The sequence below is a fragment of the Lagopus leucura genome, unplaced genomic scaffold (genome assembly GCF_019238085.1).
Source record: "Lagopus leucura isolate 7727_CA_CO unplaced genomic scaffold, USGS_WTPT01 Super-Scaffold_100004, whole genome shotgun sequence".
NCBI lineage: Eukaryota > Metazoa > Chordata > Aves > Galliformes > Phasianidae > Lagopus > Lagopus leucura.
The window spans coordinates 27,821,565-27,849,153 of NW_024962264.1; the positions used below are offsets into that span (position 1 = coordinate 27,821,565).

Here is a 27,589-nt window from a genome sequence, read left to right on the forward strand (position 1 = left end):
CACGGTGTGCTCAAACAGTATACAGATCAATCTGCACCACCGACAAGGTCCATGTCATTACTTAGCATTTCATCAATTTTTGCGCTGACTGCAAATTTGGCAAGCTTGGAGTTTATTTTCTTTCAGATCATCAAGAAGTGTGATGAATGATATTGGAGTGATGAGGTTCTTATTGAACTTCCAGAAAAGCTTTAGTTGGGATGACGATTCTGTGTTCATATTACCTTTTCAGAAGCAAGAGCTAATGCATTTTTTTCTATGTGTGGTGAGAGCTATGTTCTGCTTTCATAACCTTGATTTCTTTAACGGTTGCCAGCAGCAATGTGCCAGTCTCCCAGATCAAGTTAAAAAACCAGCATGGGGTTCCTAAAAGTGTGTGTGTTATTTTTTTTCCTACAAACTCTTTGATATAAGGTATCTAATTCTGCAAAATGAAAAAAATATTGGGTTTTAGTACTCGCTGTTGTAGCTTTCCTAATATCAGAACGAAAAGCACTTCTTTATCACTCTTGAGTTATGAATATACCAATTTGCTTCCTTCCAAACATAGATTTGAGTGAGTTATGGGACAGTTCTAGAGGGTTGATTTCATGCTTGATAACTGGCTGTGTTTGACACATGCACCTTATTATTATTTTAAAAATACTGCTGCTGCTTAAAATGTTTAAAAAGCACAGTTCTTCTAATCTGATTGTCCATAGGTTTGGGGAGAGCTGTTTTTTTTGTTGTTGTTCTTTTCTCATAATTGTAGGGTGGGGGACTTGGTCACCTGGAAACGGACTTCTCAATTTACTGTTCACTGTTTGAATGGTTAAATTTTTATTTTTCTTCATTTTTGCTTGAAATATTTTCATCTACAGGATACTGTTCTGGATAAACCCCCCAAGTATAGATGTTACCACTCAGAACTGTGGTCATCTTGCATTCCTGGTTAAGTTGGTTCATGGTTATTTGGTCATAGGCATCTTAATTATTATTATTATTATTATTTATTTATTTATTTTTAGTTCTGATTTGGTTTTATTCATGTTCAACTAACATTAAATATAGGAACAGGATCCTGTATGAAATTAGCCTGAGACAGTCTCTCTATAAAATTTTCTTATCTTTCTTAGCACAAAAATAGACATAAATAAAAATACCTTATTAGCTTTGTCAGTCATGATACGAAACTGCCAGCATATACTTATCTGATAGTAATGTAATGAAAAAATTAGAGAGAGGTTTAGGAGGTGCTTTTCTCCACTCCTCATTTGAGCTGGGGTTATGAACGGCACAACATCCTCTGTGCTAGCACCTTCACCCAGAAGCAAATAGAGCACATGTTCCACTGCTTGGAGAACTGTTTTTCAGAAAGAATGAGCTCCGCAGCAGACTTCCTCTGTGACTCTGTGGTTTTTTGCCCAGGTAGTTTCCTGTATCTCCTGCGAAACATTTTTGTAACCATACCTCTGCAAGGCATTGCTGCTGGAGGGTTTGTAAGTTGCTTTATTATGGAATAGTAAGGGGCACAGAAAAACCAAAAATAAAAAAGTCTGGTTCCATTTTCCTCGTACTCCACCAGTATACTTAGAGGGCAGTGATAGCAGAATGCTTTTCTTCAATAAGATTGCCACAACAAGATGATGGAAATATGCAATAATTTTATTCAAAGAAGAGGAAGAAATTTCTGGATGTTAAGTATAAATAACTCCAGAACAACAATGCTTGAAATAGGCACAGAAGGAAATAGATATTAAAGGCACAGGAAGAAGTGCTTGAAATGGATCCTTTGTTAGATAAAAATCTTCTTCTATTTAGAAAGTGTTCTTAAATGTACTGTAACATAATTACATTGTAAATTAACTAATAATCTCCCAGAAACAATTTGATGAAAACTTTTCCATGGTGTATTTTCTGCTCAGAGGGGTCCTTCAGGAAAGTCTTGACATGTGCAATACACAAATATTTGGTAGCTCAGCTCCGAGATGATCGTTGTGCCTGGAGGATGCCTGCACCCCAATTTCCTGGAGTGTCCTCTGACCCTGGGCTGGAGTCCTGGGAACTCTCACCCTATAGATGACCGCATCCCATTCTCACTTGCATCCCCTCTTCTGTCCCAGTGGCTTCATCTTATCACGGGGGTTGGAAAAGCCCAGTTTCTTCTGACACAGTGTTTGCAGGGGCATGGACTCATTTGTAGGGATGGAATCATTCATTGGCTATCTTGTTGAAAACTATCCTTTGCCACTAGCCCTGATATCTGTCTGGTTTTGTTGGGTAGTTACTTTACTCTTTCATTGAGAGAGAGATCAGCGAAAAATTTAATTCTTTCATCTACCTAAAAATAGAGCTCTTGAAGGATGAGAATTTGAAGTACAATTAGTGAATATGTTTAGCAAAAAAGTCTTCCATCCATCATAGCCGGTTGCAGTGTGTTTTTCCTGAACCAAGTTAGATTTTCTTCAACCATATTTTCATTGAACGTGTAAGCATTGTGCCTTCAAGTGTAATATCTGCATCTGTTCGTTATATCTGCTGCATGGTCATCCCTTTCTGTGCTACCATAGCTCCTGTCTCTAATCTGTATGTATTTCCTCCTCTCTTATTTTAGATTAAATGCCTTTTGTAATGCAGTCCTGCTACGTTTCAGTTATGTGCGAGTGTCTTGGCTTGTGGCAGAGCCCCGTGCTTTCCCACAGGATGAGCCATAAATCATTACATCCAGAGCTGTGGGGGTTTTCATAAAACAGGGTCTCACAAACTCCACAGGTTCTAACTGGCATTGCTTCTTACTGAGCACAGTGCCTCTGACTTGATTCATGCTTGGCAGTCATGGCAGTACTGCAGGACACGCATCACCTCCTTGCCTAGGGGCTCTTGGATCTTTTGTAGAGCTGTTCATCTGGCTCTTTTGGGAGCAGTTAATCTGTTCAGAGCAGTTTGGGAGTCTACAGGTGGGCATTATTTCAGTTTTCTCTGGCTCATCTTGAGGTGAGCACACTGTGTGTACAGGTACTGTACATACACATATGTATTTATGCAGTGTTTACAGACCAATATCCACACAGGATATATTAGGGAAAAAGTGTTTAACCACGGTATTTGCTGTGAGCAGGTGGGTGCAGTAGGAAACCCTATTAACTTAGGGTTTGGTTTTGCTTCCTAGCAAGTGAACTATATTGTAGAGATAATTTAATTCATTAGTTTTAATGTTTTGCTATCTTCCATTGAGGAAAATGTGTATCTGTGGGTAAAAATATGTGATTTCCCTGAAAATCTGTTCTTACTTGGAATATATTTCCACCAGGAGCAAGTGTGTATGTTTCAGCTGTTTCCCCAGATTCAATTCTGCTGTTGTTCCGTGTTTGTAAGATTGATGGAAGCAGATAAAGATGGCCACTATTCAGACAAATATGTATATTTCTGCAAAGTTTTTTTTTTAGATGCTAGAATATTTGGGTGAAACCCTTGGTCTTTGAAAGTCAGAAGGAAGTTATGCTGCAGACTTGATTAAGTGAGACTTCGAGATTGAGAGGGCCACGGAGAATGGCTTGAAAAAGCCCGCTTGTTAATTCTTGTTAGTGTGCCAGTAAAAAGGATCTTGGATCTCCTGCCTCTCTTACTTTCTGGGACGGAGCTAATAGATGTCATACTTTGGAAATCCCCATCCAGCAGCTGGAGACAGGTTGCCTTTGTAGATTAGTCACAGCACTTGCTGACAAGTACCCAATAGTTTCTAAAAGCCAGCGACCTTTATGGTGTGCTGAATAGGGGACCCCAAATTGCATCTTGCCATTTACACTTCATAGTTTGCCTATTGTATATAAATCATGTGTTTATAGGAGTGTGCTTATGTATTTCTATATGCAAGCATATTTTATATACATACATATGAAACCTATGATGAACTATGATTCTGGGATAAGGGCAAGATCTCGAAACAGTCTTAGACTTTATAAAACTTTTACAGAGTTATGGCTAGTGGAAAAGAATTCTCTGTTGCTATTTATGGCTGAGGCTCTAAGGAGCTGTGAAGTCTAAAGCATGAAGAAAAATGTCATTTATTTAACAATCTACAGTTTATCCATATTACTTGCTGGAGGTGGCTAGCCTTCAAGTTCTTGATAATTTCTTGTAAAATTAACTCTACAGGAGTCATTCATGGCCTTCTGTGATGTGAAGTAATTGTTTAACTGTTCACTGTTTGAAACCCCAAATTTATGGGTATTTGAATGACAGTCTCTATACTCGCAGAGAAATTCTTCCCTTTAGATACCATCCCTTCTCTCCAGACAGCTCTTCAGATTTCACAAAGCTCTCCTTTCTGGGCAATACAAACTTACAAATAGATTTACTGCACTGGTAAGTAAGTCCATAAACAGCACAAAGTAATCCTCACTCTGCTGTTCATCGTTTCTTTAATAATGCAGATATTTCTACAAGAGCCTTAACGTTCCCCTTCAGAGACTATTCAGGGAACTGTAAATCAAAATTAAACCTTAACTTTGAGATGTTACTTGGTAGGAGTATATTATTTGCAGGTCAGACTGTTTCAGCAAAACCCCAAATACGTCCAATCCATCTGATTTGCCTCTGCCTTAAAAGGATTTCTGCCTGATGACTTTACTGGATCTGTTCCTGAATATGGGACTTAGATTTTTTTGTTGTTGTTTTTTTTGTTTTTTTTTGTTTTTTCTGTCGTTGCTATGGGATATAAATGAAAAATAAGTTCTTTTGCACGCAGCCAACTTCCAGGACAGTTTTGAGAGCCTCCTTCTCCTTATCTCTATCCTGATCACTGAAAGTTATTTGCTTGTGGAAGTTAATCCAAATTTAGATTATTTTAGCAAGGGTGAGAATTTCAGCTGGTATTTTAAATAGAAACAATAATAAAATATGGTGTCAAATGAACTTTGGATTTAATAGGAAGCCTGAAAATGATAAACATATCCATTTTTCTTGAGGGGGTAAGCCCTTGGTGCTCATTTATCTCACTGCCTTGAGATACCTGCCATGGTGGTTTATAAAAGTTTTTATCTCAGATTAAAAAATTAACCTTACTAATGGCTATAATAAAAAGCTACAGTGGAGTAATTTAAAATGAAGTGAATTTTGTTATTACTCAAATTCTACTGGCTTCACCGCATTAATTTGTGCTGCATTAAATTTAGAGACTTCAAGGTTGTTTGGCAATGTCAAAGTCAAAGCTTCCCTCTTTTTTGGAGACAGTTAAGCGTCTGTTGTAACAGCAGTAATTTTGAACTGAGTAAGGAGTAGATGGCCCTAATGTGGGTTATGATATGTGGATTTGGTATTTTTTTTCTTTCAAAAAAAGGGCCTGGTTACTGCTGCACAGAACTGAGAAATTCTTTTATTCAAATTATTGAGTTCTTTCGTGTCTGAATTTTTAGCAGGATGTGAAAACCTGATATTTAACCAATGTCCCTGTTAGGCTGGAGGATGAAAGTAGCATGAGAGTTGTTTATACATCTTCTGTACTTCAGTGCTGGACTTTAGGCACAAATTCTTACCCTACCATTGCACAGTTTTCTTGATCTTGAAAGTTAATTAACTCTAAGGAAGACTGTGCATTTAAAGAGCAATTTTATTGGAGTGCCTTCCTGTATGTGTCTTTTAATACAAATGAGATGATCCACTGCAAGGGAGGAGGTACTTGGGTATAGATTTTTCCCATTATGGGGCTGGAATATTAATATACTTGCATTGGGCCATCCTCTTGAAGGCAGAATATCTTTTGTCTGTTCTCAACTTGTTGTTTCTACTTTAATTAAATTCAGTTAAGTGGCATTTAACTCAGGCTGGGTCTGTGCTTCTGACCTCTGATTTGAAGGTAGGTTGTCACTTTTTTTTGAACAGCACATTAAATTCAACCTTGCTTCCTTCCTCCTGAAATGTTTTGATTCCTTTCTATGACCTTAGCTAACCTTCGGTGAGCTGATACATTCTATAGCCTGACAGGAAACTTTTTTTTTTTTTAAATTTAAATGCTGGTTTAATATCTTGATGATGCTGAGCTGACCTGCCTCATGAAGAGGCCCAGTGAACACCAGTTTGGGCAAAGGATCATCAGCTGAAGCACAGTGTAGTTGCCAAGTGGTGACTGTGATCTTGCTTTCCATCACCTAACCTCATTTCCTCATCATGCTTCATAATGATGTACAGCATTGCCAGCAATTTTCCTTTTTGAACATCCATCCTTTGTTGTCTCCTCATTCCTAGCCTACTATTGAGATGTCACCCACTTGCAAGTTCATCCACTTCACAGTTCTTTTCTCTTTGTGCTGATCTTCCACCATTCCTCTTTGCCCAATGTGTGCAAATTTTTCATTTTTAGAACAGCTTCTGCCTGAACCAAGGTGTGGGAAAGTAAGGGTGGAGTATTTACCAGTTGAGCCCAGTAGAGAGAGGAGATGAGGACAGTCAGTGACATGAAGTATGAGCAGAAGTAACCCAGGATATATCTTGTCTGGTGCTTAGCTCTCAGGCTGCTGTCCATGGGCATCCCATGGGTAGTAGAAATTCTGCCTGTCCTGGCTATTCTGACTCTTGGGGCACCTAGAAATACAGGCAGGGCTCCCGTGAAAATGAAGGGCACCTACTGGTGCCTGGGAACAAAGGCTGTTTGGGCTTAGCCAAGTTTTCATCGTGCTCCTGTCAATATCCTTGGCTGCATTGCTCTGGAAGTTGCACTCTTTGTTTTTGGCAGCCCATGTAGAAATGTTTACTACACCTTTCTCCTGTGTCCCCTCTGCATCATGGGGGAGCATGCCAAATGTAAACTTGCTGCCAAACACCTGCTGTAATTTCACTCGTATAACCTGGGAGCAAATCTCTAGCGATGCCACGTGAATGTTACAGTAAAGGTAGATTAAATAAATTATGGAACCATGAGATATTTGACCTGAAATGCCACATAGAATATATGGGCAAGGAGTTGTTTTTTGCATGTGTTTTTTTTTTTTTTAATTATTTTTTTTTATTTGCCTGTCTTTGCTGGATTGTTCTACAATACTGCATTTTCCTTTTGTTAATTTAGTATATTGCATTCCACTGCCGAGGGTTTGCTTTTGCAGTTTGCAAGGACTGTTTGCCGGGCGGTGGGTTGGCGCTACTTCTGGTAAAGAAGCACAAAGGAAAGTCATAAACTGTTCTTGATATCTTCTATGAAATAAGAAAGGCCCAAATAGCCTGGGGATATTTGATATGTATATGGAAACACAGACTGAAGCTACATTCTTCACCATCTGGGGATTATATCCAGTTCTCCCCTTCATTTTTCTAGCAGGTACTGAAGTACTTAATGGAGGATTTCATGTAGTTTTCCCATTTTTAGAAACTGGACAGCAATCAACAAAGAGTGGGGGGCTAAGAGTGGAGACCAGCGCTGTCAGGCTCCAGCCTTGCACAGTCAATGTCTCCAACCATTTGGCCACACTGTCTGCACTCAGTCTTCCTTTCCTCCCTAGAGAAGCTGGAAATGGATGTTGGAAGCATTTGCTGCGATGAGTTGGCACCAGCCTTTGTCTGTAGGATGCACCTTTAACCCCCCTGCAGGCTGGGAGTGGAAGAAAGGCTGTCTTACCATATCCCTGTAGAAAAGATGCAGAGCTCTTTGCTGTTGAATTTGTTGTCACTGGACATAGAAAAAGTGAGAGAAAGAGAACAGTATTTCTGTGTTTGTATTCCAAGCACAAGTTTTCCAAGAACTTTAGACCAACCAGTATTTTTAAGCTTGTCAGAATTAAACTAATGTTTGTGAGCATGAAAAGATTAGAGGAATGAACACAGTATTAATGGGAGAAATGTTTGTTGTCACTATCTCAACCTGAGTTTTTGTTTGCTACTAATATTGTTCTTGAGATCAGAGGCCAGATGTAATTTGGATTAAGGAAGAGAAGAAATAGTGAGCTGTGTTTGCATGCTGCAAATGAATGCAGTAATGCTGCTTTATGTCTTAATAGGAAAAGTGGCACCCTGATTTAGAAGAACACTTAAGAGTGTGCTTCTCTTTAGGGGGCGACAGTCATATAAGGCCTATTGACTTGAATGGGTTCAGTCTGTACCCATTCCAGAGGTAGTTTTATATGTATTTATTTCTGCAGAATCAAGATGAATGGTGGGAATATTAAGTACTGTGAAATTACAGACACAGAGGCATTTCTCCAAACCAGTAGGAAACCTTTTCCCCTGGCATCTGTGTTTGCCTTTGGGAGCAGTAGGTCAGGTGTTTTGCTAGGCAGACCAAATCCTGCACAGTGCTTGTAAAAATAATTATCTCTACATTTTCAGCTTTTTGTTTAGCAGCACTTAAATATGCACTGAAATTTCACTCTGCAAATTCTGAGCCAGAAAAACGTTTCTTTGGGAAAAATGCATATAATGCCTAAGTTTTCTTTTAAATGTGCACCTACTACCATCGTGTTTCCAAATGTAACAAAGCTCAACAAGTCTCTGGCAGCCAAGGGGACTGGTAATTTAAAGGCTATTTCAGCATTTTGATTAAGCATACAGTGATAACTGCAAGCCCATGCCCTGCAGGCATGACAAGAGGCAATTATGTTCTGAGGTCAAAAGCAAGAGTGAAAGAAGCACAAGATTTTGATGACTTAATTCTCAAGCTCATGAAATTACTAAAGACAAAGAAGTTCTAAATTGCCCAGATAAAATCCTGTGGCTCTCTGTGGCTGTTTCTTCTTCTGATCTGACTTTACCTTTTATAAGCTCTGGAGTGGAGTTTTCCAGTGAATGGCCACGCTTGCAAAGATTGAGTTGGCACATGTTTAAATGTTAAAAAGAGTGTTTTTCAAAATTTTTAGGTTCAGCTGTCCTTATTTAGATATATATCTGCACATAGGATACTGCAGAAAGGCACCTGCTTTCCATAGTAGTGGGCAGCCGTCAGCTCTTGATTTCCAGCCAACAATTAGGTCAGTTATTTAGGAGATTAAATAAGGAGCTCAGTGAGAGACTGCAAAGATAGGGAGCTGCTCAAAGGAGAGAGAAGTGTATTAATGAACTAATACAATTGTGCTGTGTATTTCACAGATGGGCTTTTCTCTATCTTATTTCTTAGCAAGAAGCAAAAAATAATAATAATTTACTCCTCACAGGAAAACCAGTAAAAATGATAAAGTGAGATTATCGTATAGGGGTACAGTGTTGAAATGTGTTCATGAAGGAGATAAACAGCCAACCTCTGATGTCTTTTGGGAGTGTTTATTGCAGGTATTAGGATAGGAAAAAGCCATGTAGAGCAGATCAACTGATGGAGGGTGGCAGGATGGAAAACACATGCCATTGCTTTCTCCTATTATAATGTTTTATACTGTTCAGTTATTTCTAATTTTTGATCCAAACAGTTTGTCCAGGGTGTCACACTTATTTTATGCCATAGGTCCAAGAAATAACTGTTGACTCCATGATACCACAGTGAAGTACCTGTAAGTGAAAGCTGTGCTTCTGATGGCAAGTGACTGAATGACTGTGAGAGCCAAAAGGGTGAATTCTGGTACAAAGTGAATCACATCCAGAAATGTTTTCATCAGTTCAGGCATTCTGTGATGGGAAATAGAATGCAAGAGGGTTTTTTTTTGTTTTGTTTTGTTTTTGTCACAAGGCCAGGTTGATGGGGCCCTGGGCAGCCTGGTCTGGTATTAAATGTGGAGGTTGGTGGCTCTGCCTGTGGCAGGGGGGTTGGAGATACATGATCTTTGAGGTCCCTTCCAACCTGGGCCGTTCTGTGATTCTGTGAGATACTTCACTTGGGATTGTTATTCGCACTTTTTCAGTAGATCAATGCCATAAAGTCTCAAGTACATATAGAATATGCAAGAAATGTCCTCTCACATCTGGCGCAGAAACATATGTAACAGCATTTATTAACCTCTGTATTTTCATATTAACTGTAATATCCTCCACTGGAAGCCTGAAGTACTGCATCTTCATTATTGATAGACTTGCTGTGTGATTAGGATGTTGTCTTCATTCTCAGATAAACTTCTATTTTAATAAAACCATATTTCTAGTTGCAGCTTGTAATGTCCTATTTCCACAAAACGTGAGAATTAAGATTAGCTGTGTATTTACGGGATTTCTGTTGACAAATACACCAGGTTTGGACAAGTTAATTCCCAGACAGTTAATTTCTGTGACTTTTAAGTGGGGTTTTCCTCAGACATCATGTTCAGTGTTTACCTGCCTTGATAATATAGAACAGTTATAGAAAAAATGCATAGGAATTCGCAGCAAAAATGTATTTTCTGAAGCATATGGGTCAGAGGTTTGAGTTTTGTATAGCAACAACTGCAAAAGTAAAACATTTTTAGCATCTATCTTTGCAGTTACTATAGTCTGTAGACACATCCACAATCCAAACATTGAAGCAAGCGGCTGTTTTCCAACCTTTTCTTTTGCATAAAGTATAAATGACAGTTGTTCTACTGGAGAAAAGTATCCAAATTACCCAAGAAACTGACCAGAGCATAGCCCCAGACAGCTAATCTTGACTGTATAGACCTCATTTTGCCATTTTTTTGGCAATTGATGAGAGTCATCTAAGCACATGGCAGTAGGAGGGAGTGCACTTGGCTTCAGCATTCTGCCAAAAACTGCTAGAAACCACCTGTCTCCTATACTGCCAATCTGCCAGGTTTAGTACAGAAGACTCTCGAAAAAAGAGCTCTCTGCAGCCCTTTCCAAAACCAACATCACATCTGAAATTTTCTGGTCAGCGATGGGCCTGTGAACACTGAAGCTAATAGAGGAAAATAAAACTTTTCCCCGCTGCCATCAAGCCCAATGTTTTACATAGCAGGGGGCTGCTAAAGGTTTTTATAAACAGATCCTTTCCAGCAGACCTGAAACTTCATTGTGTTATTTGAATGTCTGACTAAAATTCCTGGGCTTTGCCAACTCTGACATTTTGTTGGGCTTTTTTCTTTGTTCAAATCTTGTCTATACCTCCACGTCCTATTCTTTTTCTGAGCATCTCATAGCTATTTGGGAACATAAGGGCAAAGATGAGGTATTGCATCCTGAGGGCTTGTGCTTGTTCTCTTGCCCTCTTTCTGAAACAAGAGAGTCTGGTTGCATGAAGAGTTTACTGCGTTGAACAGATGTATGGTGCAATAGGAGACTAGGGCAAAACTGTTAGTCTAATCGCAGGGAAGAAGCAGATCTTACATGATACAAACCCTAAAGCTATGGTAATTGGAGAAGCTATTATTGAAGAATAAATGCATGTCTGTCTCAGGAGTTTGGCAGTTAGTCCACAAGCCTAGCACATCACTGGGTTATCCCTGCAAATTTACAGAAATGGAAATGTTTCTCTGTCCTGTAATGCGTATCTAAATGAGACAATTGACAATAATAGAATACTGTACAGAAGTTAATGTAATGTGTTGGATTGCTGCCTGCAGACAGACAGACAGAGGCAGCCTTGATACTGCTAAGGGGTACACAGAGGAACATCAGTGTGTGCTTTTTCCATGAGGAAATGTGGAGTGTGTGCACCATGTGGAAGTTTGATGGAAAAAGACAGCTGTGCATGGGAAGGATTTTTTCTTTTGGGAGTGTGTTGTGCAGTTTTTGTAATAGGGTTGAGGTGCAGTTGAGTTGTTTGAGGATGTTTAGTGTTGGATGGCACCTGGGTCTGTTACAGTCAGGGTTATGCCTTCCTCTTGACTGTTCTGTGGCCATTAAATACAGGCTTATATGTGATGCAGAGTTTTGTGATTGGAAGAAGTGTAGTACAGTATCAAGCCAAAATGGCATATTGTCCCTACAGCTGGAAACCTTTGTGGGTTTTTTATCCTCAAGGAATTAGGAAGCATAGTTGGCTTTTGTTTCAGTTTGTGGCCAATACACTCGGCTGGAAAACAGATAGTTGGCTCCTAGTGTCACTGTGGGTTTCCTGTGAGATCTTCTGAAGCCACATAACCCTTCTATGGCTCAAACAAGAGCAACAACATGTAGCTACTCCACAATAGGTATTTGGTGGGTTCTTGTATTCATGTTAGGATGTTGGTGATCTTCAGATCAAAGAGACCGCGGAGATGGGAAGTGTTATTTCTTCTTGTCATGCGAGTTTGCTTGCTAATTCTTTGGGCTTTGTTTTCAAGGTACCTCAAAGCATATTTCTTCTCTAATTAGCAACCTGTAGCCAACATTTCTTTTAAAACAAGTAAGATTTCTGAAGGCTGTTTGAATGAACTTCACAAGTGTGTGGCAGTCTCAAACATTCAGACAGATCCAAAGCAAAGCCGAGACTGAAACTTTAATCACTGAGTTTCACACGTACTGGCATTTCCATGAAAAATATCACTTCAGGGCCCAAACTTCAGGATGGTTGCCAGAACACACAGGCCCGCCACTGGCACACTGCAGAGTGTGGTGAAAGGCATTAGGCATGTGTTTCCTAAGGACTAGGGGCAATGCAGATGTCATTACATGCAGTCACACTGAGCAGGTGGGATCCCGGTGCTCGGATGCCTCACTGGTGGAAAGTTTCTCCTGGCTGATCAGCTACAATACAGGGCTATAATTTTATAGATCATAGTCACCTAGCTTTTCACATGGAGAGCAGAAGTAATAACACTGTAGTTGCTATTTACCTCTATCGATAGGGGATTTATACAGCCCTTTACAAAAGGGATCATTTGCTGTTTTAGCGATGAGAAAATCAAGCAGCTGAGTAGAGAAGCAGTTTCTCCAGGCTTTTTTTCAGCAGGCCCTATCTGAAGGATACTGAAGTAGATCTCAGTATGTGGCACATGGATAAAAACTGCTGCTAAAATCATTCTGCTTTTAATCCTTGTCTCATTGTGGAATAGTAAATGTTTACTATGTTTCTGTGTTAATCCTTGCAGCTTTCAGCCGTGCCCCGGTCCCCATGGCTGTGGTCCGAAGGGAACTGTCCTGTGAGAGTTACCCCATAGAGCTTCGCTGCCCGGGAACAGATGTTATCATGATTGAAAGTGCCAACTATGGGAGGACTGATGATAAAATCTGTGACTCTGATCCTGCTCAGATGGAGAATATCCGCTGTTATCTGCCAGATGCCTATAAGATTATGACTCAAAGGTATAGTATTTAATATTCTTTGTCTGCTAGCTGTAGTTTGTTGTTGTTGTTGTTGTTTTTTTAATCTGGTATGTACACATCAGTTTGTTTGTATTCTGCATGAGAAAATGTAGGTACTTAGTCTCTATGTATGTGCACAGAATTACAGCTGTCGTTGATAAACTGTGATTTACCAGAGTGGGCTAGGAACACACAATATAAATAACATTTGCAATAAGTTCTGCTAATCAGCTATCTTGATACCCGCTGAGTCTCAGTTTTACCTCTGAAATACCTAAATATCACTGTTCTTTATGTGAATATATAAATGAAGCCTTTCTCAAAATGCACTTTCTTTCTTTGATGCTCTGCTTATACAGAAAGCCAGTAATCTCCCTTTAATGATAAATATTGTGTTTTCTCAATAACATTTTTATTTTTCAAAGTACAAAGAAAAGTTTCTATCATTCTTCACGTTGCCAGGCTTAGTGTTGGACAGGATCTTAATTCATAGTCAGGTACTCATCCAGGATTGTTGCTTTTGCAGATGACTTGTTAACTTTCTGTACAGTTACCATTGCTGTTAAGTGCTATCACTGCATATGGAAATGGCAGCTGAGGTGCATTGCATTTGGGCAGGTTCTTGTACTGCAGAGCCAGGGCCAAACAGATTATTCCAACCTATAGGTATCCTTGTTCTGGAACAACTTTAACTGTTGCTGAATTTTTCCAGATATTTTTTGGCATAAGAATTGACGTGGGAAGGATTTGTAAGTCACAGCTCTTGACATTTAATCACATTCAGTATGTTTCTCTTAATATAGCTATACATGAATAATTACTTGGTACGTTTTACTATTAATTAAATAGTAATATAAATGAGTGTTTTAGGATATTAATAATAGTATCTACATAGGCAAAATGTTGCTATTTGAAGACATGGCAACAGTGTTTGCATGGTGACCTAATGGCTAAAGCTGTATAGGATTTTAATGGAGTATGTTGCTATTGTTTGCTGTAAGACTCTTTGCCCTAAAAATGGAGTAGTGTAAGCAGCAGAAAAGAAAGTGTAGATTTCATTTGTATTTGACATGCTAATGGATATTTTTGAGGTCCCTTCAGAATTGTTCCATGTCAAAAGTTTAGATTCTGAGTTGCTGAAAAAGGCTCGTATAAGCTCGCTCCCCTTGGCACTTCTATAACTCGGACCTGCCTGCCTAGCTGCTTGAAGTCATTTTTGTGGGGTTATGCTGGTTGCTTTTTCAAAATAAGTGTGAGGGTAACAACGTGACATCATCCAGTCCCTTGGATTCAGCATGGTTTTAGTGGAATTACTGTAATTCTCCTGTTCGAGTTTTAAGTGGCTTCAAGCAGAAACCCTTAATCCTCTCCACATCGGCAGAATAAAACCATGTCATCCCCTTTGTGGGCCATTACAATGTATTAATATTTTTTTATATATGTGGTAGCATCCTCCAGACGCTACCTTCCTAGCCATCTGCAGAGCTCTGCAATCTCCTGGTCAGTTCCCAGGTGTAGCAAGACTGCAATAAACATTAGCCTCTTGGTCAGAGAGGGCACGTAATCATGTTGTGTGATGAAAATTCACGTTGGTTACTCAGCTTCTCATGCTGTCACTGCAGGCTTGAACTGCTCTGCAGAGAGTTAGCAGGGAAGCACTTCTCTAGGGCAAAGCATCTCTTTTCCCATCTGAGCAGAGAGGGATTACTATGGAGGATGGTCACTAAGGGGGAGGTATCTTGTCAGGGAAATGGGAATCCCTACTGACTGAATATTAAAATCCATGCTTGATTCTGTGTGTCAGTGAGGAGCCTCAGGAAAGGGTGATAGCTCTTTTTGCTTAAGCTATTTGATGATCAATTTTCATGAAGTGTGCAATCATGTTATTAATTGGGTACTTCTGAGTTTCTTGAAAGTAAATATGACCTGATTCTGGTTAAAAGGCAGGTTAAGAAGGGAGAAAATACTCCACTTTGCATTCTTATGCCATTTCTCCTTTCTCTTTTAATCTCCCTCAATTCAAAGAGTTGAATAAAAATTAAAAATAAAACTATTAAAATGAAATGCTTTCTTAAGATGCAAACCAGCCAACCAGCCTGCCGGTTCACAGCTCAGATGCCTCCTTATAGCTGAGCATCTGAAAACAGCAGCATAAAAGGAAAATCCTGACAGCGGAGGCATTGTGGCACTAACGATGGCATTTTCTTCTGAAAGCCTCTACCTGCACAATTAATCAGTTCAGCAGTATTTGGGTGGTTTTGCAGATGAATGCAGGTTTTACTACAATAAGCTTGTCTCTTTGCTAGTGCCGTGGTGGAAGCAGCTGCTCGTGGCAGTGTAACCTGCATGGTAATCGGAGCTGTCTGCATATGGAAAGAAAGACTGTATGCACAGTGCTTGCTTATTATGCATTGATTAATTTTCACGTTCATAAATACAGTTCCCTTGTAGTCTTTGTAATAAGTTGTCTAACTGCTAGCAGTTTTTGATCAGCAACGCTGTACAGCCAACTTATATGCATTATGGCATGGCTGCGGCGAGGGGGAGACTGAAAGGTGGGAAGAGAAGCATGTCAGAGAGACAGAGATGTTAGTATGTGAGCCGAGGCTGCGAGTGGGCAGATTTATGGCAGATATTAGTGACTGCTCCCCCAAGGACCACCCCCTCCTCCCAAAATTGAGCTGGCATGCTCCTTTCTTCTGTATGTTTATTTAAATTAATTTTGCAGACGAGTACATGGGGTTATTTTGAAAGGGAAAGGCATAAATCTGATGGTGTGTTTGTGGAGCCCCCTGAATGGTTAGGACACAAGGAGTTTTCACTGCAAGTGTTGCCCTGAAAAATCTCTAAAATCTTCAGAGCACTGCTGTAAGTAAAGAAAGTTTAAACAGCTTGTTTTATAGGAAATTAAATCTTTGTGGCCTGTTTTGTTTTCAAACTTGCTGGCTCTTCCTTGCAGCATTAGAGCAGCAGCTGCCCATAAAAGCTCAGAAAGAGTGCTTTATGGATTGAAGATTTTTCTAATATAATTAGGGAGAAATGTACTTCATAGCACGTTTACTTTGGAGAAATGTCTTTTTGAGGGCTGCAACAAACAATTAAATTTTAACCCTACCCACTGTAAGCTGAACGTACTGTGCTGTGGGAGACTTCACCATGTCTGCCCTTGAGCAACTGTGCCTCAAAATTAACATATCATCCATTTAAGCAGCCTGAGTTCTCCTCAAACAATTGGGAAAAGCAAACTCCCATTCCCATGAGAATTGTCTTTGTGTTTATAAATGTTAACACTGCTATTTGCTCTGTTAAAAAACAAACAAACAAACAACAACAACAAAACAACACACAAATGCTGTGTCTCTTTGTTGCACGCTGGTGGTTTCACTGCGGTTGGTGGAGGTGATCATCTGCTAGCACACAAGTAGAAGGTATCAATTCAAGGCAAGGAATTTAAGCATTCATTTGCCTCCTTGATTCAGACATGTATGCCAGCAGGTGCTTCTTTTTAGGCACATGCTAGAGTGTTTTGTTGAACAAAGATCTGCCCGTGTACTTTCTGGGTTAAAGCTGATGGACCAGAGATGATGGATGGATCAGGCTTGCATGTATGTTCTCAGAAGCACATACTGTTGATACCACCTTTGTTTGTAACTTTATAATTTGAAACAGACCATTTTACTGAGCTTATTATCCTTTCCTGTAGGTTTTAGCCTTGAATGTTGGAATGAAGAAGAAAGTCTGAGTATACATGCAGACGTATATGCACACAAAACAATGGCAGTTTTTGCCTTAAAGACAAGATAAAGGCTTTCTTTTGCTTTCCAGTTACGAGGAGCAAAAGAATCCTTCTCTACCCCAGCAATTATCTGTTGGTCTTAAGTTGGAGGAAGGAGAGGAAAGAGGTAATAATGAGACAAAACCAGCAGGCGGAACGGAACAGCCAGGGGAGAAATGTTCACAGGTCTTAACATCTGTACTCAAAATCAAAGCAAAATTCCTTCTGATTTTTCAAAATTGTGAAGGTAGAAAATATGGAAAGCTCTTGCTGGGAAGCTCTCTTGTATCTCTCAGAAACTCAGAGAGTTCTGCATGCAAAGGGGATTGTTTGCCCAAGTCTTTGCCCAATTTGCACAGGTCCTGCCTTTAGTCCTAGCAGAGTGCTGCTGCAGAACTCTTCCATGCCAATGCTGGCACTTCATGCTTAGAGATGCTGACTGAAAACTGTTTGTCTCCTCTCTCCTCTTCTCTCCTGAAGGAAGCACTGGGCTCATTTTGCCTTCCACCAATGTACTTTGATGTGGAACAGGATCTTGGGATTGCATTTTGTTCATTTCCTCGTTCATTTCGGTGGCTGAGCAGAAGAGAGAATTTCTTGTACCTGGGCATGCTGTTGGGTACTTGAACTAGTTTCTTTTAGGTTCTGGTCTGATCTGCGTGGTTGGTCCCTGGGGTTTTGGTGTTGGCATCGTTGAAGAAGCCTGTAAGTCAAGACCTTAAAAAATAATAATATTAATAATCAGTTATATTAAGAACATAAGTGTGTTGTTAGGCTCTATCCAATGGCCTGATTCCTGTATGTAATCTTGTATGTAAGGAGGGACATGTATAATTTCCCTGATAGCTGGAAGAATGCTGGCAGGCCTTTTGTACAGGGTGGAGCAGAGAAAGGAAACTGTATGAAACAGCTTGTATCACATTGCAAAGATTTTTCATCCTGAAGGGCTGTGTTTTGTTAATGTTTTTGGTTGATGACCTGAAAAATGCAGGAGTCTGAAATGAGTGTCATTATTATTGTAATAATATTGCATCTCCTAGCATGCTGTTATTGATGCTATCAGCACCTGTGATTTCCAAGACATCTCAAATGCTAGTGAGATCTGCTCTTGTGTCAGGAAATAAAGAGGCTGGGTTATCTGTATTTTACAGATAGGGTAATTCACGTTAATCATTCTTAAAGTGTCTGCTGGTTTTGATCATACCAATTTGGGGTTGTTCTCCTGGAATCTTTTATGTAAAGTAGCTTGTTCTGTTGAATGTGGAGAAGATATGTGAAATGAGGAGAGCCTCAGACCTGGAGGTTCTGCCTTGTGCTGTAATCGTAAGGCCATAGGTAGGACTGAGCAAGCAGCCTTCACTTGAATTGTAGCACACTTGTGTCATGCCCTAAAAAATTAATGGCATATTTCTCAGAAAACAGCACCCTGCTTAGACATTGTCGTCACCTCTGAATCAGATACCAAGCGCCCCATTTGATAGGAACCCCTCCGCTTTCCCCTGCATCCTGAGTATATTTTGTGAAGACTGCCAAGATACTACTCATTTTTCTAAATTTGGTATCGTGCAGATGGCTTGGGAAGTGCATTTCTGAAGAACTGAGATACTGCAGTGGGAAGCTAGGCTTTTCTTTCTGGGAAACACAAGTCTGGCGCTTTGAGATCACGATATGAAAAGCATCAATATGGAGAAATATTAATGTTTCGGTTAAACAGTGGCTCCTGTAACCAGCAGAAATGAACGGGAAATACTGGAGCTCACATTCCCCGGATGATTCTGCTTTAAATCCTAGAAAACAAACCTTGGTTAAGCAATCTATTTTCTTGCTGTGCAGAAAGATAGATTAAAACAAAGCAAAGTCTACTAATCTCATCTGCACCATGACCCTGGGACAAGGGCACGTACACCATTACTAAGAGGAAAAAAAAAAAATCAAGTGCTAGTGGAACAGTGTGCACTGAACTGTTGAATCACTCTAAAAAAGATCGCTACTTCCCAGCCTGTACAGTCTTAATTTATCCTACCTCTTGCTTTCCTGAAAATGCTGTCAGACCAAGCAGGAGTAAATTCTGAAAACGACAGCCCCCTGGAATTGCCCTGGTACCCCATTAAATCAGGGTTTGTCAGCCCCAGCATCTCGGCTGATTACAGCTGCCATGGAAACAGATGAGGAGAAGGTAGTAGTTTCTGAAGGTAATAAGGTTCCAAACTGTGGAAGGCTCTGTAGATCAAAAGTAATGCTCTTGGCTTCCCCAGATACCAATCGGTAGCCGTGGCCAGCTATAAAACACCCCACTTTAAAAATAAATAAATAAGTAGGTGGTTGTGTTCCGCAGCGGCTGCTGAGTTTTGGTCACTGTTAAAACTAAATGTGCTTCCATTTGGGGAAATCTAGGCTCAGGCTGAGAAAGCAGCAGGTGGCTGGCAGTCTCTGTGGCCAAAAAAAGGCCTCTTTGAGGTGTGCAAGCTGGAGGGAAAGCTCTGAATTGGCTTTGCTTCCTCCTTCTGCTGTCATTCTGTGGTTTACTCTATGTAGAACTCAGCTTGCTGGCTCTCCCCTGACCCAGCCATCCCCAAGCCCTGGGCATGTGTGTGGAGTGGGTGGTGGGCTTTAGGTGTTCTCCCTCTGCAGTCTCTTCAAAAAAGGTTCTGCGTATACCTATTTCTGGCAGCGCTGGCCAGAAGCCACTTTTCTCTGAAGAAACTTATCAGTTGCTTCCTTCTGGAAGCTGGAAGAATTTGTTATTGCTGTCTTGTAAGACTGTTTCAGTTTGCCATCTTTTTTATTTTCTGATTGTTCCCCCCACCTTCCGCTGGCCTTAGCAACAAGTAGCAGACATGGGATGATCTCTTGGATAAGTCATGTTGTGAAGTGGCCTCAGAACTGCTACGTGCATGAGGTGCTGGAAGCCATGCAAGGAAATCCACGGTAGTTATTCCATCCGTTACCTTGCTGGTTTGAAAATGGCCAGCTCCAGCCTGTCGGAAAGGAGGACTGGCTAACTCCTGGTATCTGCAGGTACCTTTTGCCAGTGGGAGAAGACCTATGTGAAATGTACTCCTGTCATCTATTTTTTCTAAACATTTGAGGCTTGTTGAGAACAGCTACTAATTTGCACCCAAGGAGGAACTGTTGAGCAGAGATGGAGATGTTGCTGACAGTGGAGTCTGCCAGTTGAAACGTGTATTGCATTCATTACCACGTTACAGGAGGTGGGTACGAGCACACAAAAAACCTTTTTGTCCCTGCAAGGAGGGTGATGCAATATGCTGCTGCTTTAGGCCCTCACATACTTTTCTCTGCTATTGCTAAAACAAATTTTGTATTCCGTGAAATAGATTTTCAATCATTATCTGAAATGCCCAGAATGCAAAATCTGAATTCAGATGTTTGCATCCTGACTGTGGCACCTGCTGCACGTTCCCTAAGTCACTGAGATGATGAGCATAGAGATGCTCTGCTCAGCTTTCTGTTCAGCCTTCCTCAATGTGATGGCCTTATGGAGCTGTCACAGGGGTTGGCGTTCAAATGCTTGATCTTTTTGTCAGAAAGATTAAATAGATTTAGAGCATTGCACAACATTGTGTAAGGTTTATTCAGGCAAAATGAACTTACACTTTCTTAATATAGCAAAGAAATGATCTTGAGTAGAAAAATGTATGAGTGTTCCTTTTCCGTTTAGTCTTCTGGCTAGAAATAATGGCTAAATGGCTGTGAGGTAAGATGACTTTCAAGTAATGCACCTATATCAATATCAGATTTTGATTTGCTTGGTGATATATGTTGTTTTGGTTTTGATGGTTTGGTTTCTTTTTTTGGTGGTGAAGGGGGGCTGTGTGTGTTGGGAAGTAAAGAGGGGGTTGTGTTTTATTATTATTATTATTTTGGTACAAAAGAGCTCATTTAGTTTATTCCTGAGGTCAAAATTGAGTTTATACAGAACAGATTGTCAGTTTAGGATTCAGCTTTTATTTGATGATGTCTTGACTGCGTTGTATATTGACTGTTGGGAGCTTTAATTCTCTATCCCATTCTCAGATGTGTGAAACCAGTAATACCTCACCCCCTGTATGTGTATGCCTGGGATTTCTTGACTTCTGCAGGACTACAGATGTTTTCTGCAGACCTCACTCTCATCTTCACACACTAGCAGTTTGGCAGCCACCATGTGGCTTTACATCTTCTATGATCACTCTGCTGATCCCAAATGCTTTTGCAGCTTCAGTGTGTTTACCTGGGCTTCCAGATGCTGCATGATGATGAGAAACCACACAGGCAAAAGATGGGTGTTAAGAAGGGATCCCTCACTTGCTGGTGTCAGAAATATGGTCTGGTCCCTGAATCACCAGTTCAGCATGGTTCTGAAATTTAAGTGTGAGTTTTGCTAGTGGGATGAACTGAAGTTTATTTCAATCTCTTTGGGGAAAAGAGGGAATGAAAGGCTTTTATTGGAAGCAGTGACCCAAGAAAAGGTTTTGCTGCCTTTATGATTCAGGAGAAGGATTTTTATGTATCAGTAAGCAGAGCGTATGAGGTGCCACGCCGCATCTGTGATGGAAAAGAAGAGCAGGCTGTGGGATTTATGATTGGAGCCATCTTCGATGCATTATGCATAAGATAATGCATTGGTGTCAGTTATATACAGTAGAAGCCTTAATTCAGCTGGAGTCCTGCTGACATCGTAAACTGGGAGACAGCACGTAGTTTATGGGCAGTGGTAGAGCCTCCGGACTGAATTACGGCCACAGCATTCAGTCTGTTACCAAGTGTTGCAGTTGGTAGTAGGCAGTATATTATGTGCTTTTACTCAGGGTAGGACTGGTGACAAAGAAGGAAGAACTTTATTGCGGAGACACGGTGAGGAATGGAAGATGGAGTTATGGGCTAGAGAAATGTACAGAGCTATAAAACTAATGCGAGGGTAGAAGGGGGGGATTTAGAGCTGGCTGGAAGCAAATATGCCAGAATAGAAAGTTTTCCCCTGCGGTTGCTGCTCTGCCCTGCTGCCCTATCCTGCAAGGCCAAGTTCTGCTTTCCTGGGGCAGGATGCTGTATTGCTCTGTGGGCAGGGCAGGTCTTTGCCACCCACTGCTTTCATCCCGATCCCTTGTCATTAGACTAGAGCTCTAACCTCAGTGCCCAAGACCTTTTCATCTTCTGTCTAGGTTTTCTTTGTTAGCATTAACTGTAATTGCTGGATATTCTTGATGTCTGTATAAATGTCCAGACCTTTTCTGAATCTCATTAAATCTTTGGTCTTAACTTCCAGGAGCTTGAAGTCCAGCAGGATAACAACTGATAGTGTGAAAAAAAGATTGCTTTTTGTCAGATTTTAATATCATCATCGTCCCCCTCATGTCATGTCCTCATGCCTGTGAAGGCAGAGGGATCCAAGCCAACTTTTTATTTTCCATTCATTAGCTTTTATGTATGTGTCACACTGCTTCTTATGTATCAGTTTTCCAAAGGAGAAAGTTGTGATCTCTCACATCCTTCTCCTTACAGGAGTTGTTCGGGGTTTTGTTATGAGTGTGTGAAGGTTGCCGTTGTTTATCTCTGAATGCCCTTTAAGTCTGCAATGCCAAGTGTGAGACAAGATGAGCTGTACTGTACACAGCGTTCCAGTTCAGGCTGCATCATCCACCTGTCTAAAGGCAAAATGTTATTTTTATTATCTGCGCTCTTTTTACTTATTGTCCCCTGTGATGCGTACTCAAATGATGATGGTTTTCTTTATTTTAATTGCAACTTAAAGGACAGAGGGAGGGGCCTCTTTGGAAAGTCTGCTTCCTCCCTCCCTTTCCCGAGGTGGCTTTGAATTACACAGAATGTCCCATTTGACTCCATATTACAAATCCCAGAAACAAAATTATGTCTCTCTCCAAAATACTTGTTCTGGCCATGACAAATGGTTAGCTCTTTGGTCGCTTGGAACAGATTGTTTCAATTAAGCCATGACAGTGGTGCCAAGCTAGCATTGATAAGTGAGAAGGGGAACCAACTAACTGAAACAAAACAAACACCTCTAGACCTCAGTTCAAATACTGGAGTAAAACATAAAAGCAACCATTAGATTGGTTAGTACAGGGAAACCAGTGCTTGCTGCAGGTGTCCGGAGTCTGAGATATTCATATAAAAGCACTGTGCTGCTGGCAGGGATGTTGGTGGACTGGGAAGCACACTCAAGCTAATCCAAGGAGCAATCTTCCCATGGGTGGTTGTACAAAAGCAAGTGCTGGACTTTTCTCTGCTAGTATTTGCAGGAGCAGGGAAGAAATATTCTGAGATCCCTCCAAAATGTGTCTGTGTCACAAGTTCTCCTTGCCACCCTTCTCAATTACTGACCAGGTTGCAGACAGCTGAACACAGGCATCTAATATTCACCCCAACAAAAATACCCACAAACTCCAACTACGTATACTCAAAGAGTATAGGTCACCTTCAACGCAGTGGATTAGACTGAGCTCTGGAAAATTGATTTCAGTTGATTAGCTGCACTTGTAGCCAGGTGTAAAGAGTTAAAGCCAGGCACCTAACATTGAAAATTAATGCTGGTTGTGTCGGACTGGAATCCAGCAAACAGTTGGGTGCTTGTGTAAAGCCGTGTGTATGAGGAGCTGTCTGAAGTCAGTGCAGAGGTATAAGAGTTCCTTGCAAGCTCTGCAAACTTCATTTTCATTGTCCAGTGGCATCCAAGCAGCAATGGTATCTGATGGGTCAGCTGTCTGAGTACCTGAAGGCTGAGGAGACCTAGGGGTGACCAGGCAGCCACTCATTTCTTCACGAACCTTGTGAGCGGCTTTGCAGGCCCTGGGTGGGCTGCATCCTGCTGTTGGCACTTTCCTCTTTTTCAGTCTCTGCAGCCTTCTATACCCAGCAATGGCTGAAGTGAAACTGAAGTTCTTGGCCATGGTGTGCCTCTAAGGTGTATTTTCTCAGGAGCCTTGTAGTAAGACAACATTTGGAAGGATGTGTGTGTTTGTGCTGGTGTTAGGAATAGGAAGTGAACTCCTTTATGTCTTAACAATCTTTCTCAGTAGCTTCCATTCTAAGAGTTAAACCATTTTAAAGCACCCATTGCAGCCAGGAGCCTGACTCCCACTGAACTGGCATGAGTCCCGGCTTCTTGCTGTCCAGAAATTTCTTTTGGAAATGGAAGTTCGCTCTTAAGTGGCTCTACTGCCTTTTAATATTTCACTCATGATCTAATTTGGATCTTAAGTACACCAATTTGGAAACAGCCTGCCTGACGTCAAGCTCTGAGTTGTTAAACTCGTATGGTTTAATAAGATTAGCTTGCTGCAGTTCTGATACAGTCTTTGGTGAAATCTCATTCAAATTAAGAATCAGTCAGAGGAGAAGCAGCCTCAAGCATGAAGCGGGAGTGAGGTGATGCCAAAAATCGGGGCTCCGAGAGGCTCCGTCTTCTCACCCTTCAGTGAGAGCAGCATCCTTTAATTGCTAAATTAATTCACTGAGGGGAAAAAGTATAATTAAGTGATTAAAAACAAATGCACCCTTTTTCAGCTGTCATCTTCAGAGATGTACACAGATATGCACACTTGGAAACCATTATGTAGTGAAAAGGCTTTACTTTTGAGACTCAAGAATATGTATTAAAATATGTGCAAAGTGAGTTCATTTTTATGTGTCCGCTTGAATTATCAGGAATAATTCACAAAGTAGAGCATAGCCACTAAAGTGAATGAATAAATAAGTGATTCTGTGGAGCGTTCCTGCCAAGTCTGGGTTTTGGGGCTCTTCTGCATAAAAGAATTAATTCGTGTTTCTTAATCACGTTAGTTTCTTCCAGTGTCTCCTTGCATTTTAGGAACTGAACCTTTCCACCATGAATTTCATTTCCTCAGTGTTGGTTTGGGAAGTCCTGACTGCGTAGTCCATTTTGATCCAAGGTTGCATCTTAATTCCCTTCTCTCAGGGGGATACCGTCAAGTTTGGCAAGTGCTGCGTGTCTGTCAAATGTGTACCATATTGATAACACCTACATGAAATTAGGGCCCTTCTGGTCCTGATTTAAATTCTGAGCATGCAGGCCGTTTTTTTTATTCTTTCACGAAGAAGAAAATTCTCAGCAGAGTTTCCATGCATAATTTCATTCGACTATTTCAGCAGGAATAAGGCAACTGTGTAAGAAGAATGTGAAATCAAGAGCCTGTCGCTTTTAGAATATCACAAATTTTATTAGGGGTGTTATAGGAAGGAGGCAATCTACAGGATCTGAGGTAGGGCTTTGGTCACAGCTGTGTTGCCCAGCTAGAAGTGGAACAAAATAGCAATAGCTGCAGTGCTAATTTAAAGGCATGCTTAACATTGGCAACAAAAATGTCTGGAGTGTTTAATCCTGAGCATAAGGTCCTCAGGTAAATGTTGAGTAATCTTTGAGATACCTGCATGTGGGGGTAGCCATTGTCTGCTGTTGGTTACCCTGAACTGGTTCAGGGGAGGACTTAAGCAAAGCAAAATGATGCTGAGGGGCTTTGACCACACAGCAAAATAAAAGATTTTGAGTGATTGAAATCTCTCTCAAAATTATAAGGAGGAGCAGAATTATGTCCTTTGTCCCAGTGATTAAAGTTTAGTCCTTCCCTCAGTCGCAGTTAGAAGCTACCTATATACAAGCTGGTCTGCTGAAGTTTCCTGCCATACAGTGTATCCTGGATGTCTCAATATGGATAAAACTGTTGGTGCAGAAGTGGCAAATTTTCTTACGGCGTAGGGAGTCATTTTTCTTTCTCTGGGATGACAAAAGTATACAAAATCTAGTATGGTTGCATTTAATTATTTCTTCTCTGCTTTTTTCTTTTCCAGATGGCTGTTGCCAAAATAGATTGTATACAATATGATGTTTTAAATATATTTATATAAAGACTTCCAGTATGGCTGCATATATGTATAGAGGAATGTACATATTAAAAAATACAGCAGCGTTTGCACAGAAAAATAGCAAATGACAGCCTTTCCCTTCTACAAAGAGTAGAACTGTTTAGAAGTCAGGAAGGAAAGCAGAAGCAGCATGTGTCTTTTTAGAGGAGAATTAAAACTGGTGTCAACATTCAGAAGACCCTCAGGGTGCTGCAGCATGCTGGCAAATCCAGATTGTTCTATATTGGATACCTTTCAGTGATTTGCTGGTCATCTGTTTTTTGTCCAAACCGTGAAACAAGAAAGGTGCCCTAGAAGTCTGTGAAACTTGTGCTGCTTCATCACATGCAATGCTGAAAAACTGCTGTCGTAACATCACGCACAGGTGTTATGACTTTCAGCTCACTGCCTCCAAACTTTTCTGACTAATAATCTACAAATTGATACGGTGACCATATATCCTTGTTTTGCCTGTGTTGTACAAGACTGTGGTTTGCAAGTGGGGTTCACAGGAGTTGGCTTCATAACGTACTCAAGAATTTACCCTTTGGGTTTAAACAGCTTAAAGTTTTTAATCTTATCCAAGCTTTTTGTTATTATCTTATTATCAGGCTTGGAGAAAACTGTAACTCTTTCTTTAATGTTTTCAGTGTTCTCCAGTCTTTACATCTACTAGATTCCTTCTTTCTTGCTAGGAGCTTCTGAGAGTCCTTTTGCTCCCGGGTGATGATCATGTTTCCTTTGAAAGTGTTGCAAATTTCTGATTAATCCTTATATATTTTTAATGTGGTTGCAGGGAGTGTCATTAGACAATGTGGAAGCTTCTCCTGAACTGCTTCAGGTGAGCTGCACTTTGCCAGCTGTAGTTAGAGCACTTTGATTTGATAACACTGAGGAGCTACACTGTTCAATACAGCCCTTGTACTGCGGCAACAGCAAATGCATTCTGCAGGTTTAGCTCTGTACGTGCCAGGGAGGTCAGTTTCCATTTTCAGCAATTTCCTGTTACCAATCTTATAATGAAAATTGGACAGGTAGGCTATCTTTGCGTCCAGATTTGGCATGATACAGGCAATCTCTATCTTGGTGGGTATGACATACAGCTGGAGAAGAGGGGTATTAGTTGCATGGCCAGCTGGTGCACAATCGCTTGAATATTTTACAAGGCTTTTGTTTTGTGACAGCATTTGCTCCCTTTGATCTTTCCAGCACCTAGGGAGGCAGAAGCATTGAGTTTTGCTGGATCATACATGTGGCCATATATGGCCAGCAGCAGTAGATAAATCTACCTTTGTAGTCCTGGTGTTGGGCTGCACTATGAAGTACTGAAAGGCTTGAAGTGGGGGCCATTGCTGTCGCTTCAGTTCAGCTTTGAGTAAGTGGTCATGCTTCATTGAGGCTCTGAATAATTTGAGATGGCATGAAAAGTAATCAGGGCAGCAAAGCAGGATGGAAAGCACTGGAGTGTATGTACAGGGAGGAAAAGCACTTGAGCATATAGCCTGGGAAGTGTTTGCAGCGGTCACTAAAATTTCTAACCATGCTTTTAGAGCATCAAGAGCCCGATTCCAATTCTGACAGGTCTGGAATACTTTAAAGATACTTTAAAGATATTTGTGGAGTGTTGTGTGTATTACTGTAAATATCGTTTAGTATACAAGTGATTAAGGCTCTGTTTGTAATTTCTACCAGCTGACTAGTGGCATGAAGTGGTGGAGGGTTGAGAAAGGACCTCGACTCTGATGTAAGAATGTCTAATCTGGGAGATTTCTTGGGGAAAAAAAAAATCCATCTGATTTGAGCTAGTATCTTGTTCCTTTGTTTCCCATAAACTCTTATCAACTTCTG

At 40.7% G+C, this 27,589-nt stretch overlaps 1 protein-coding gene across 9 annotated transcripts in view; it reads left to right on the forward strand.

Annotated features, from left to right (window-relative positions):
* Positions 1 to 27,589, forward strand: part of ADGRL3 (adhesion G protein-coupled receptor L3) — a 488,009-nt gene that overhangs the window by 212,730 nt on the left and 247,690 nt on the right. For all 9 annotated transcript variants that reach the window (XM_042871027.1, XM_042871034.1, XM_042871026.1 and 6 more), the window contains one exon: positions 12,870 to 13,083. In XM_042871027.1, the coding sequence (XP_042726961.1) occupies positions 12,870 to 13,083 (214 nt within the window). The remainder of the gene's footprint in view (positions 1 to 12,869; positions 13,084 to 27,589) is intronic.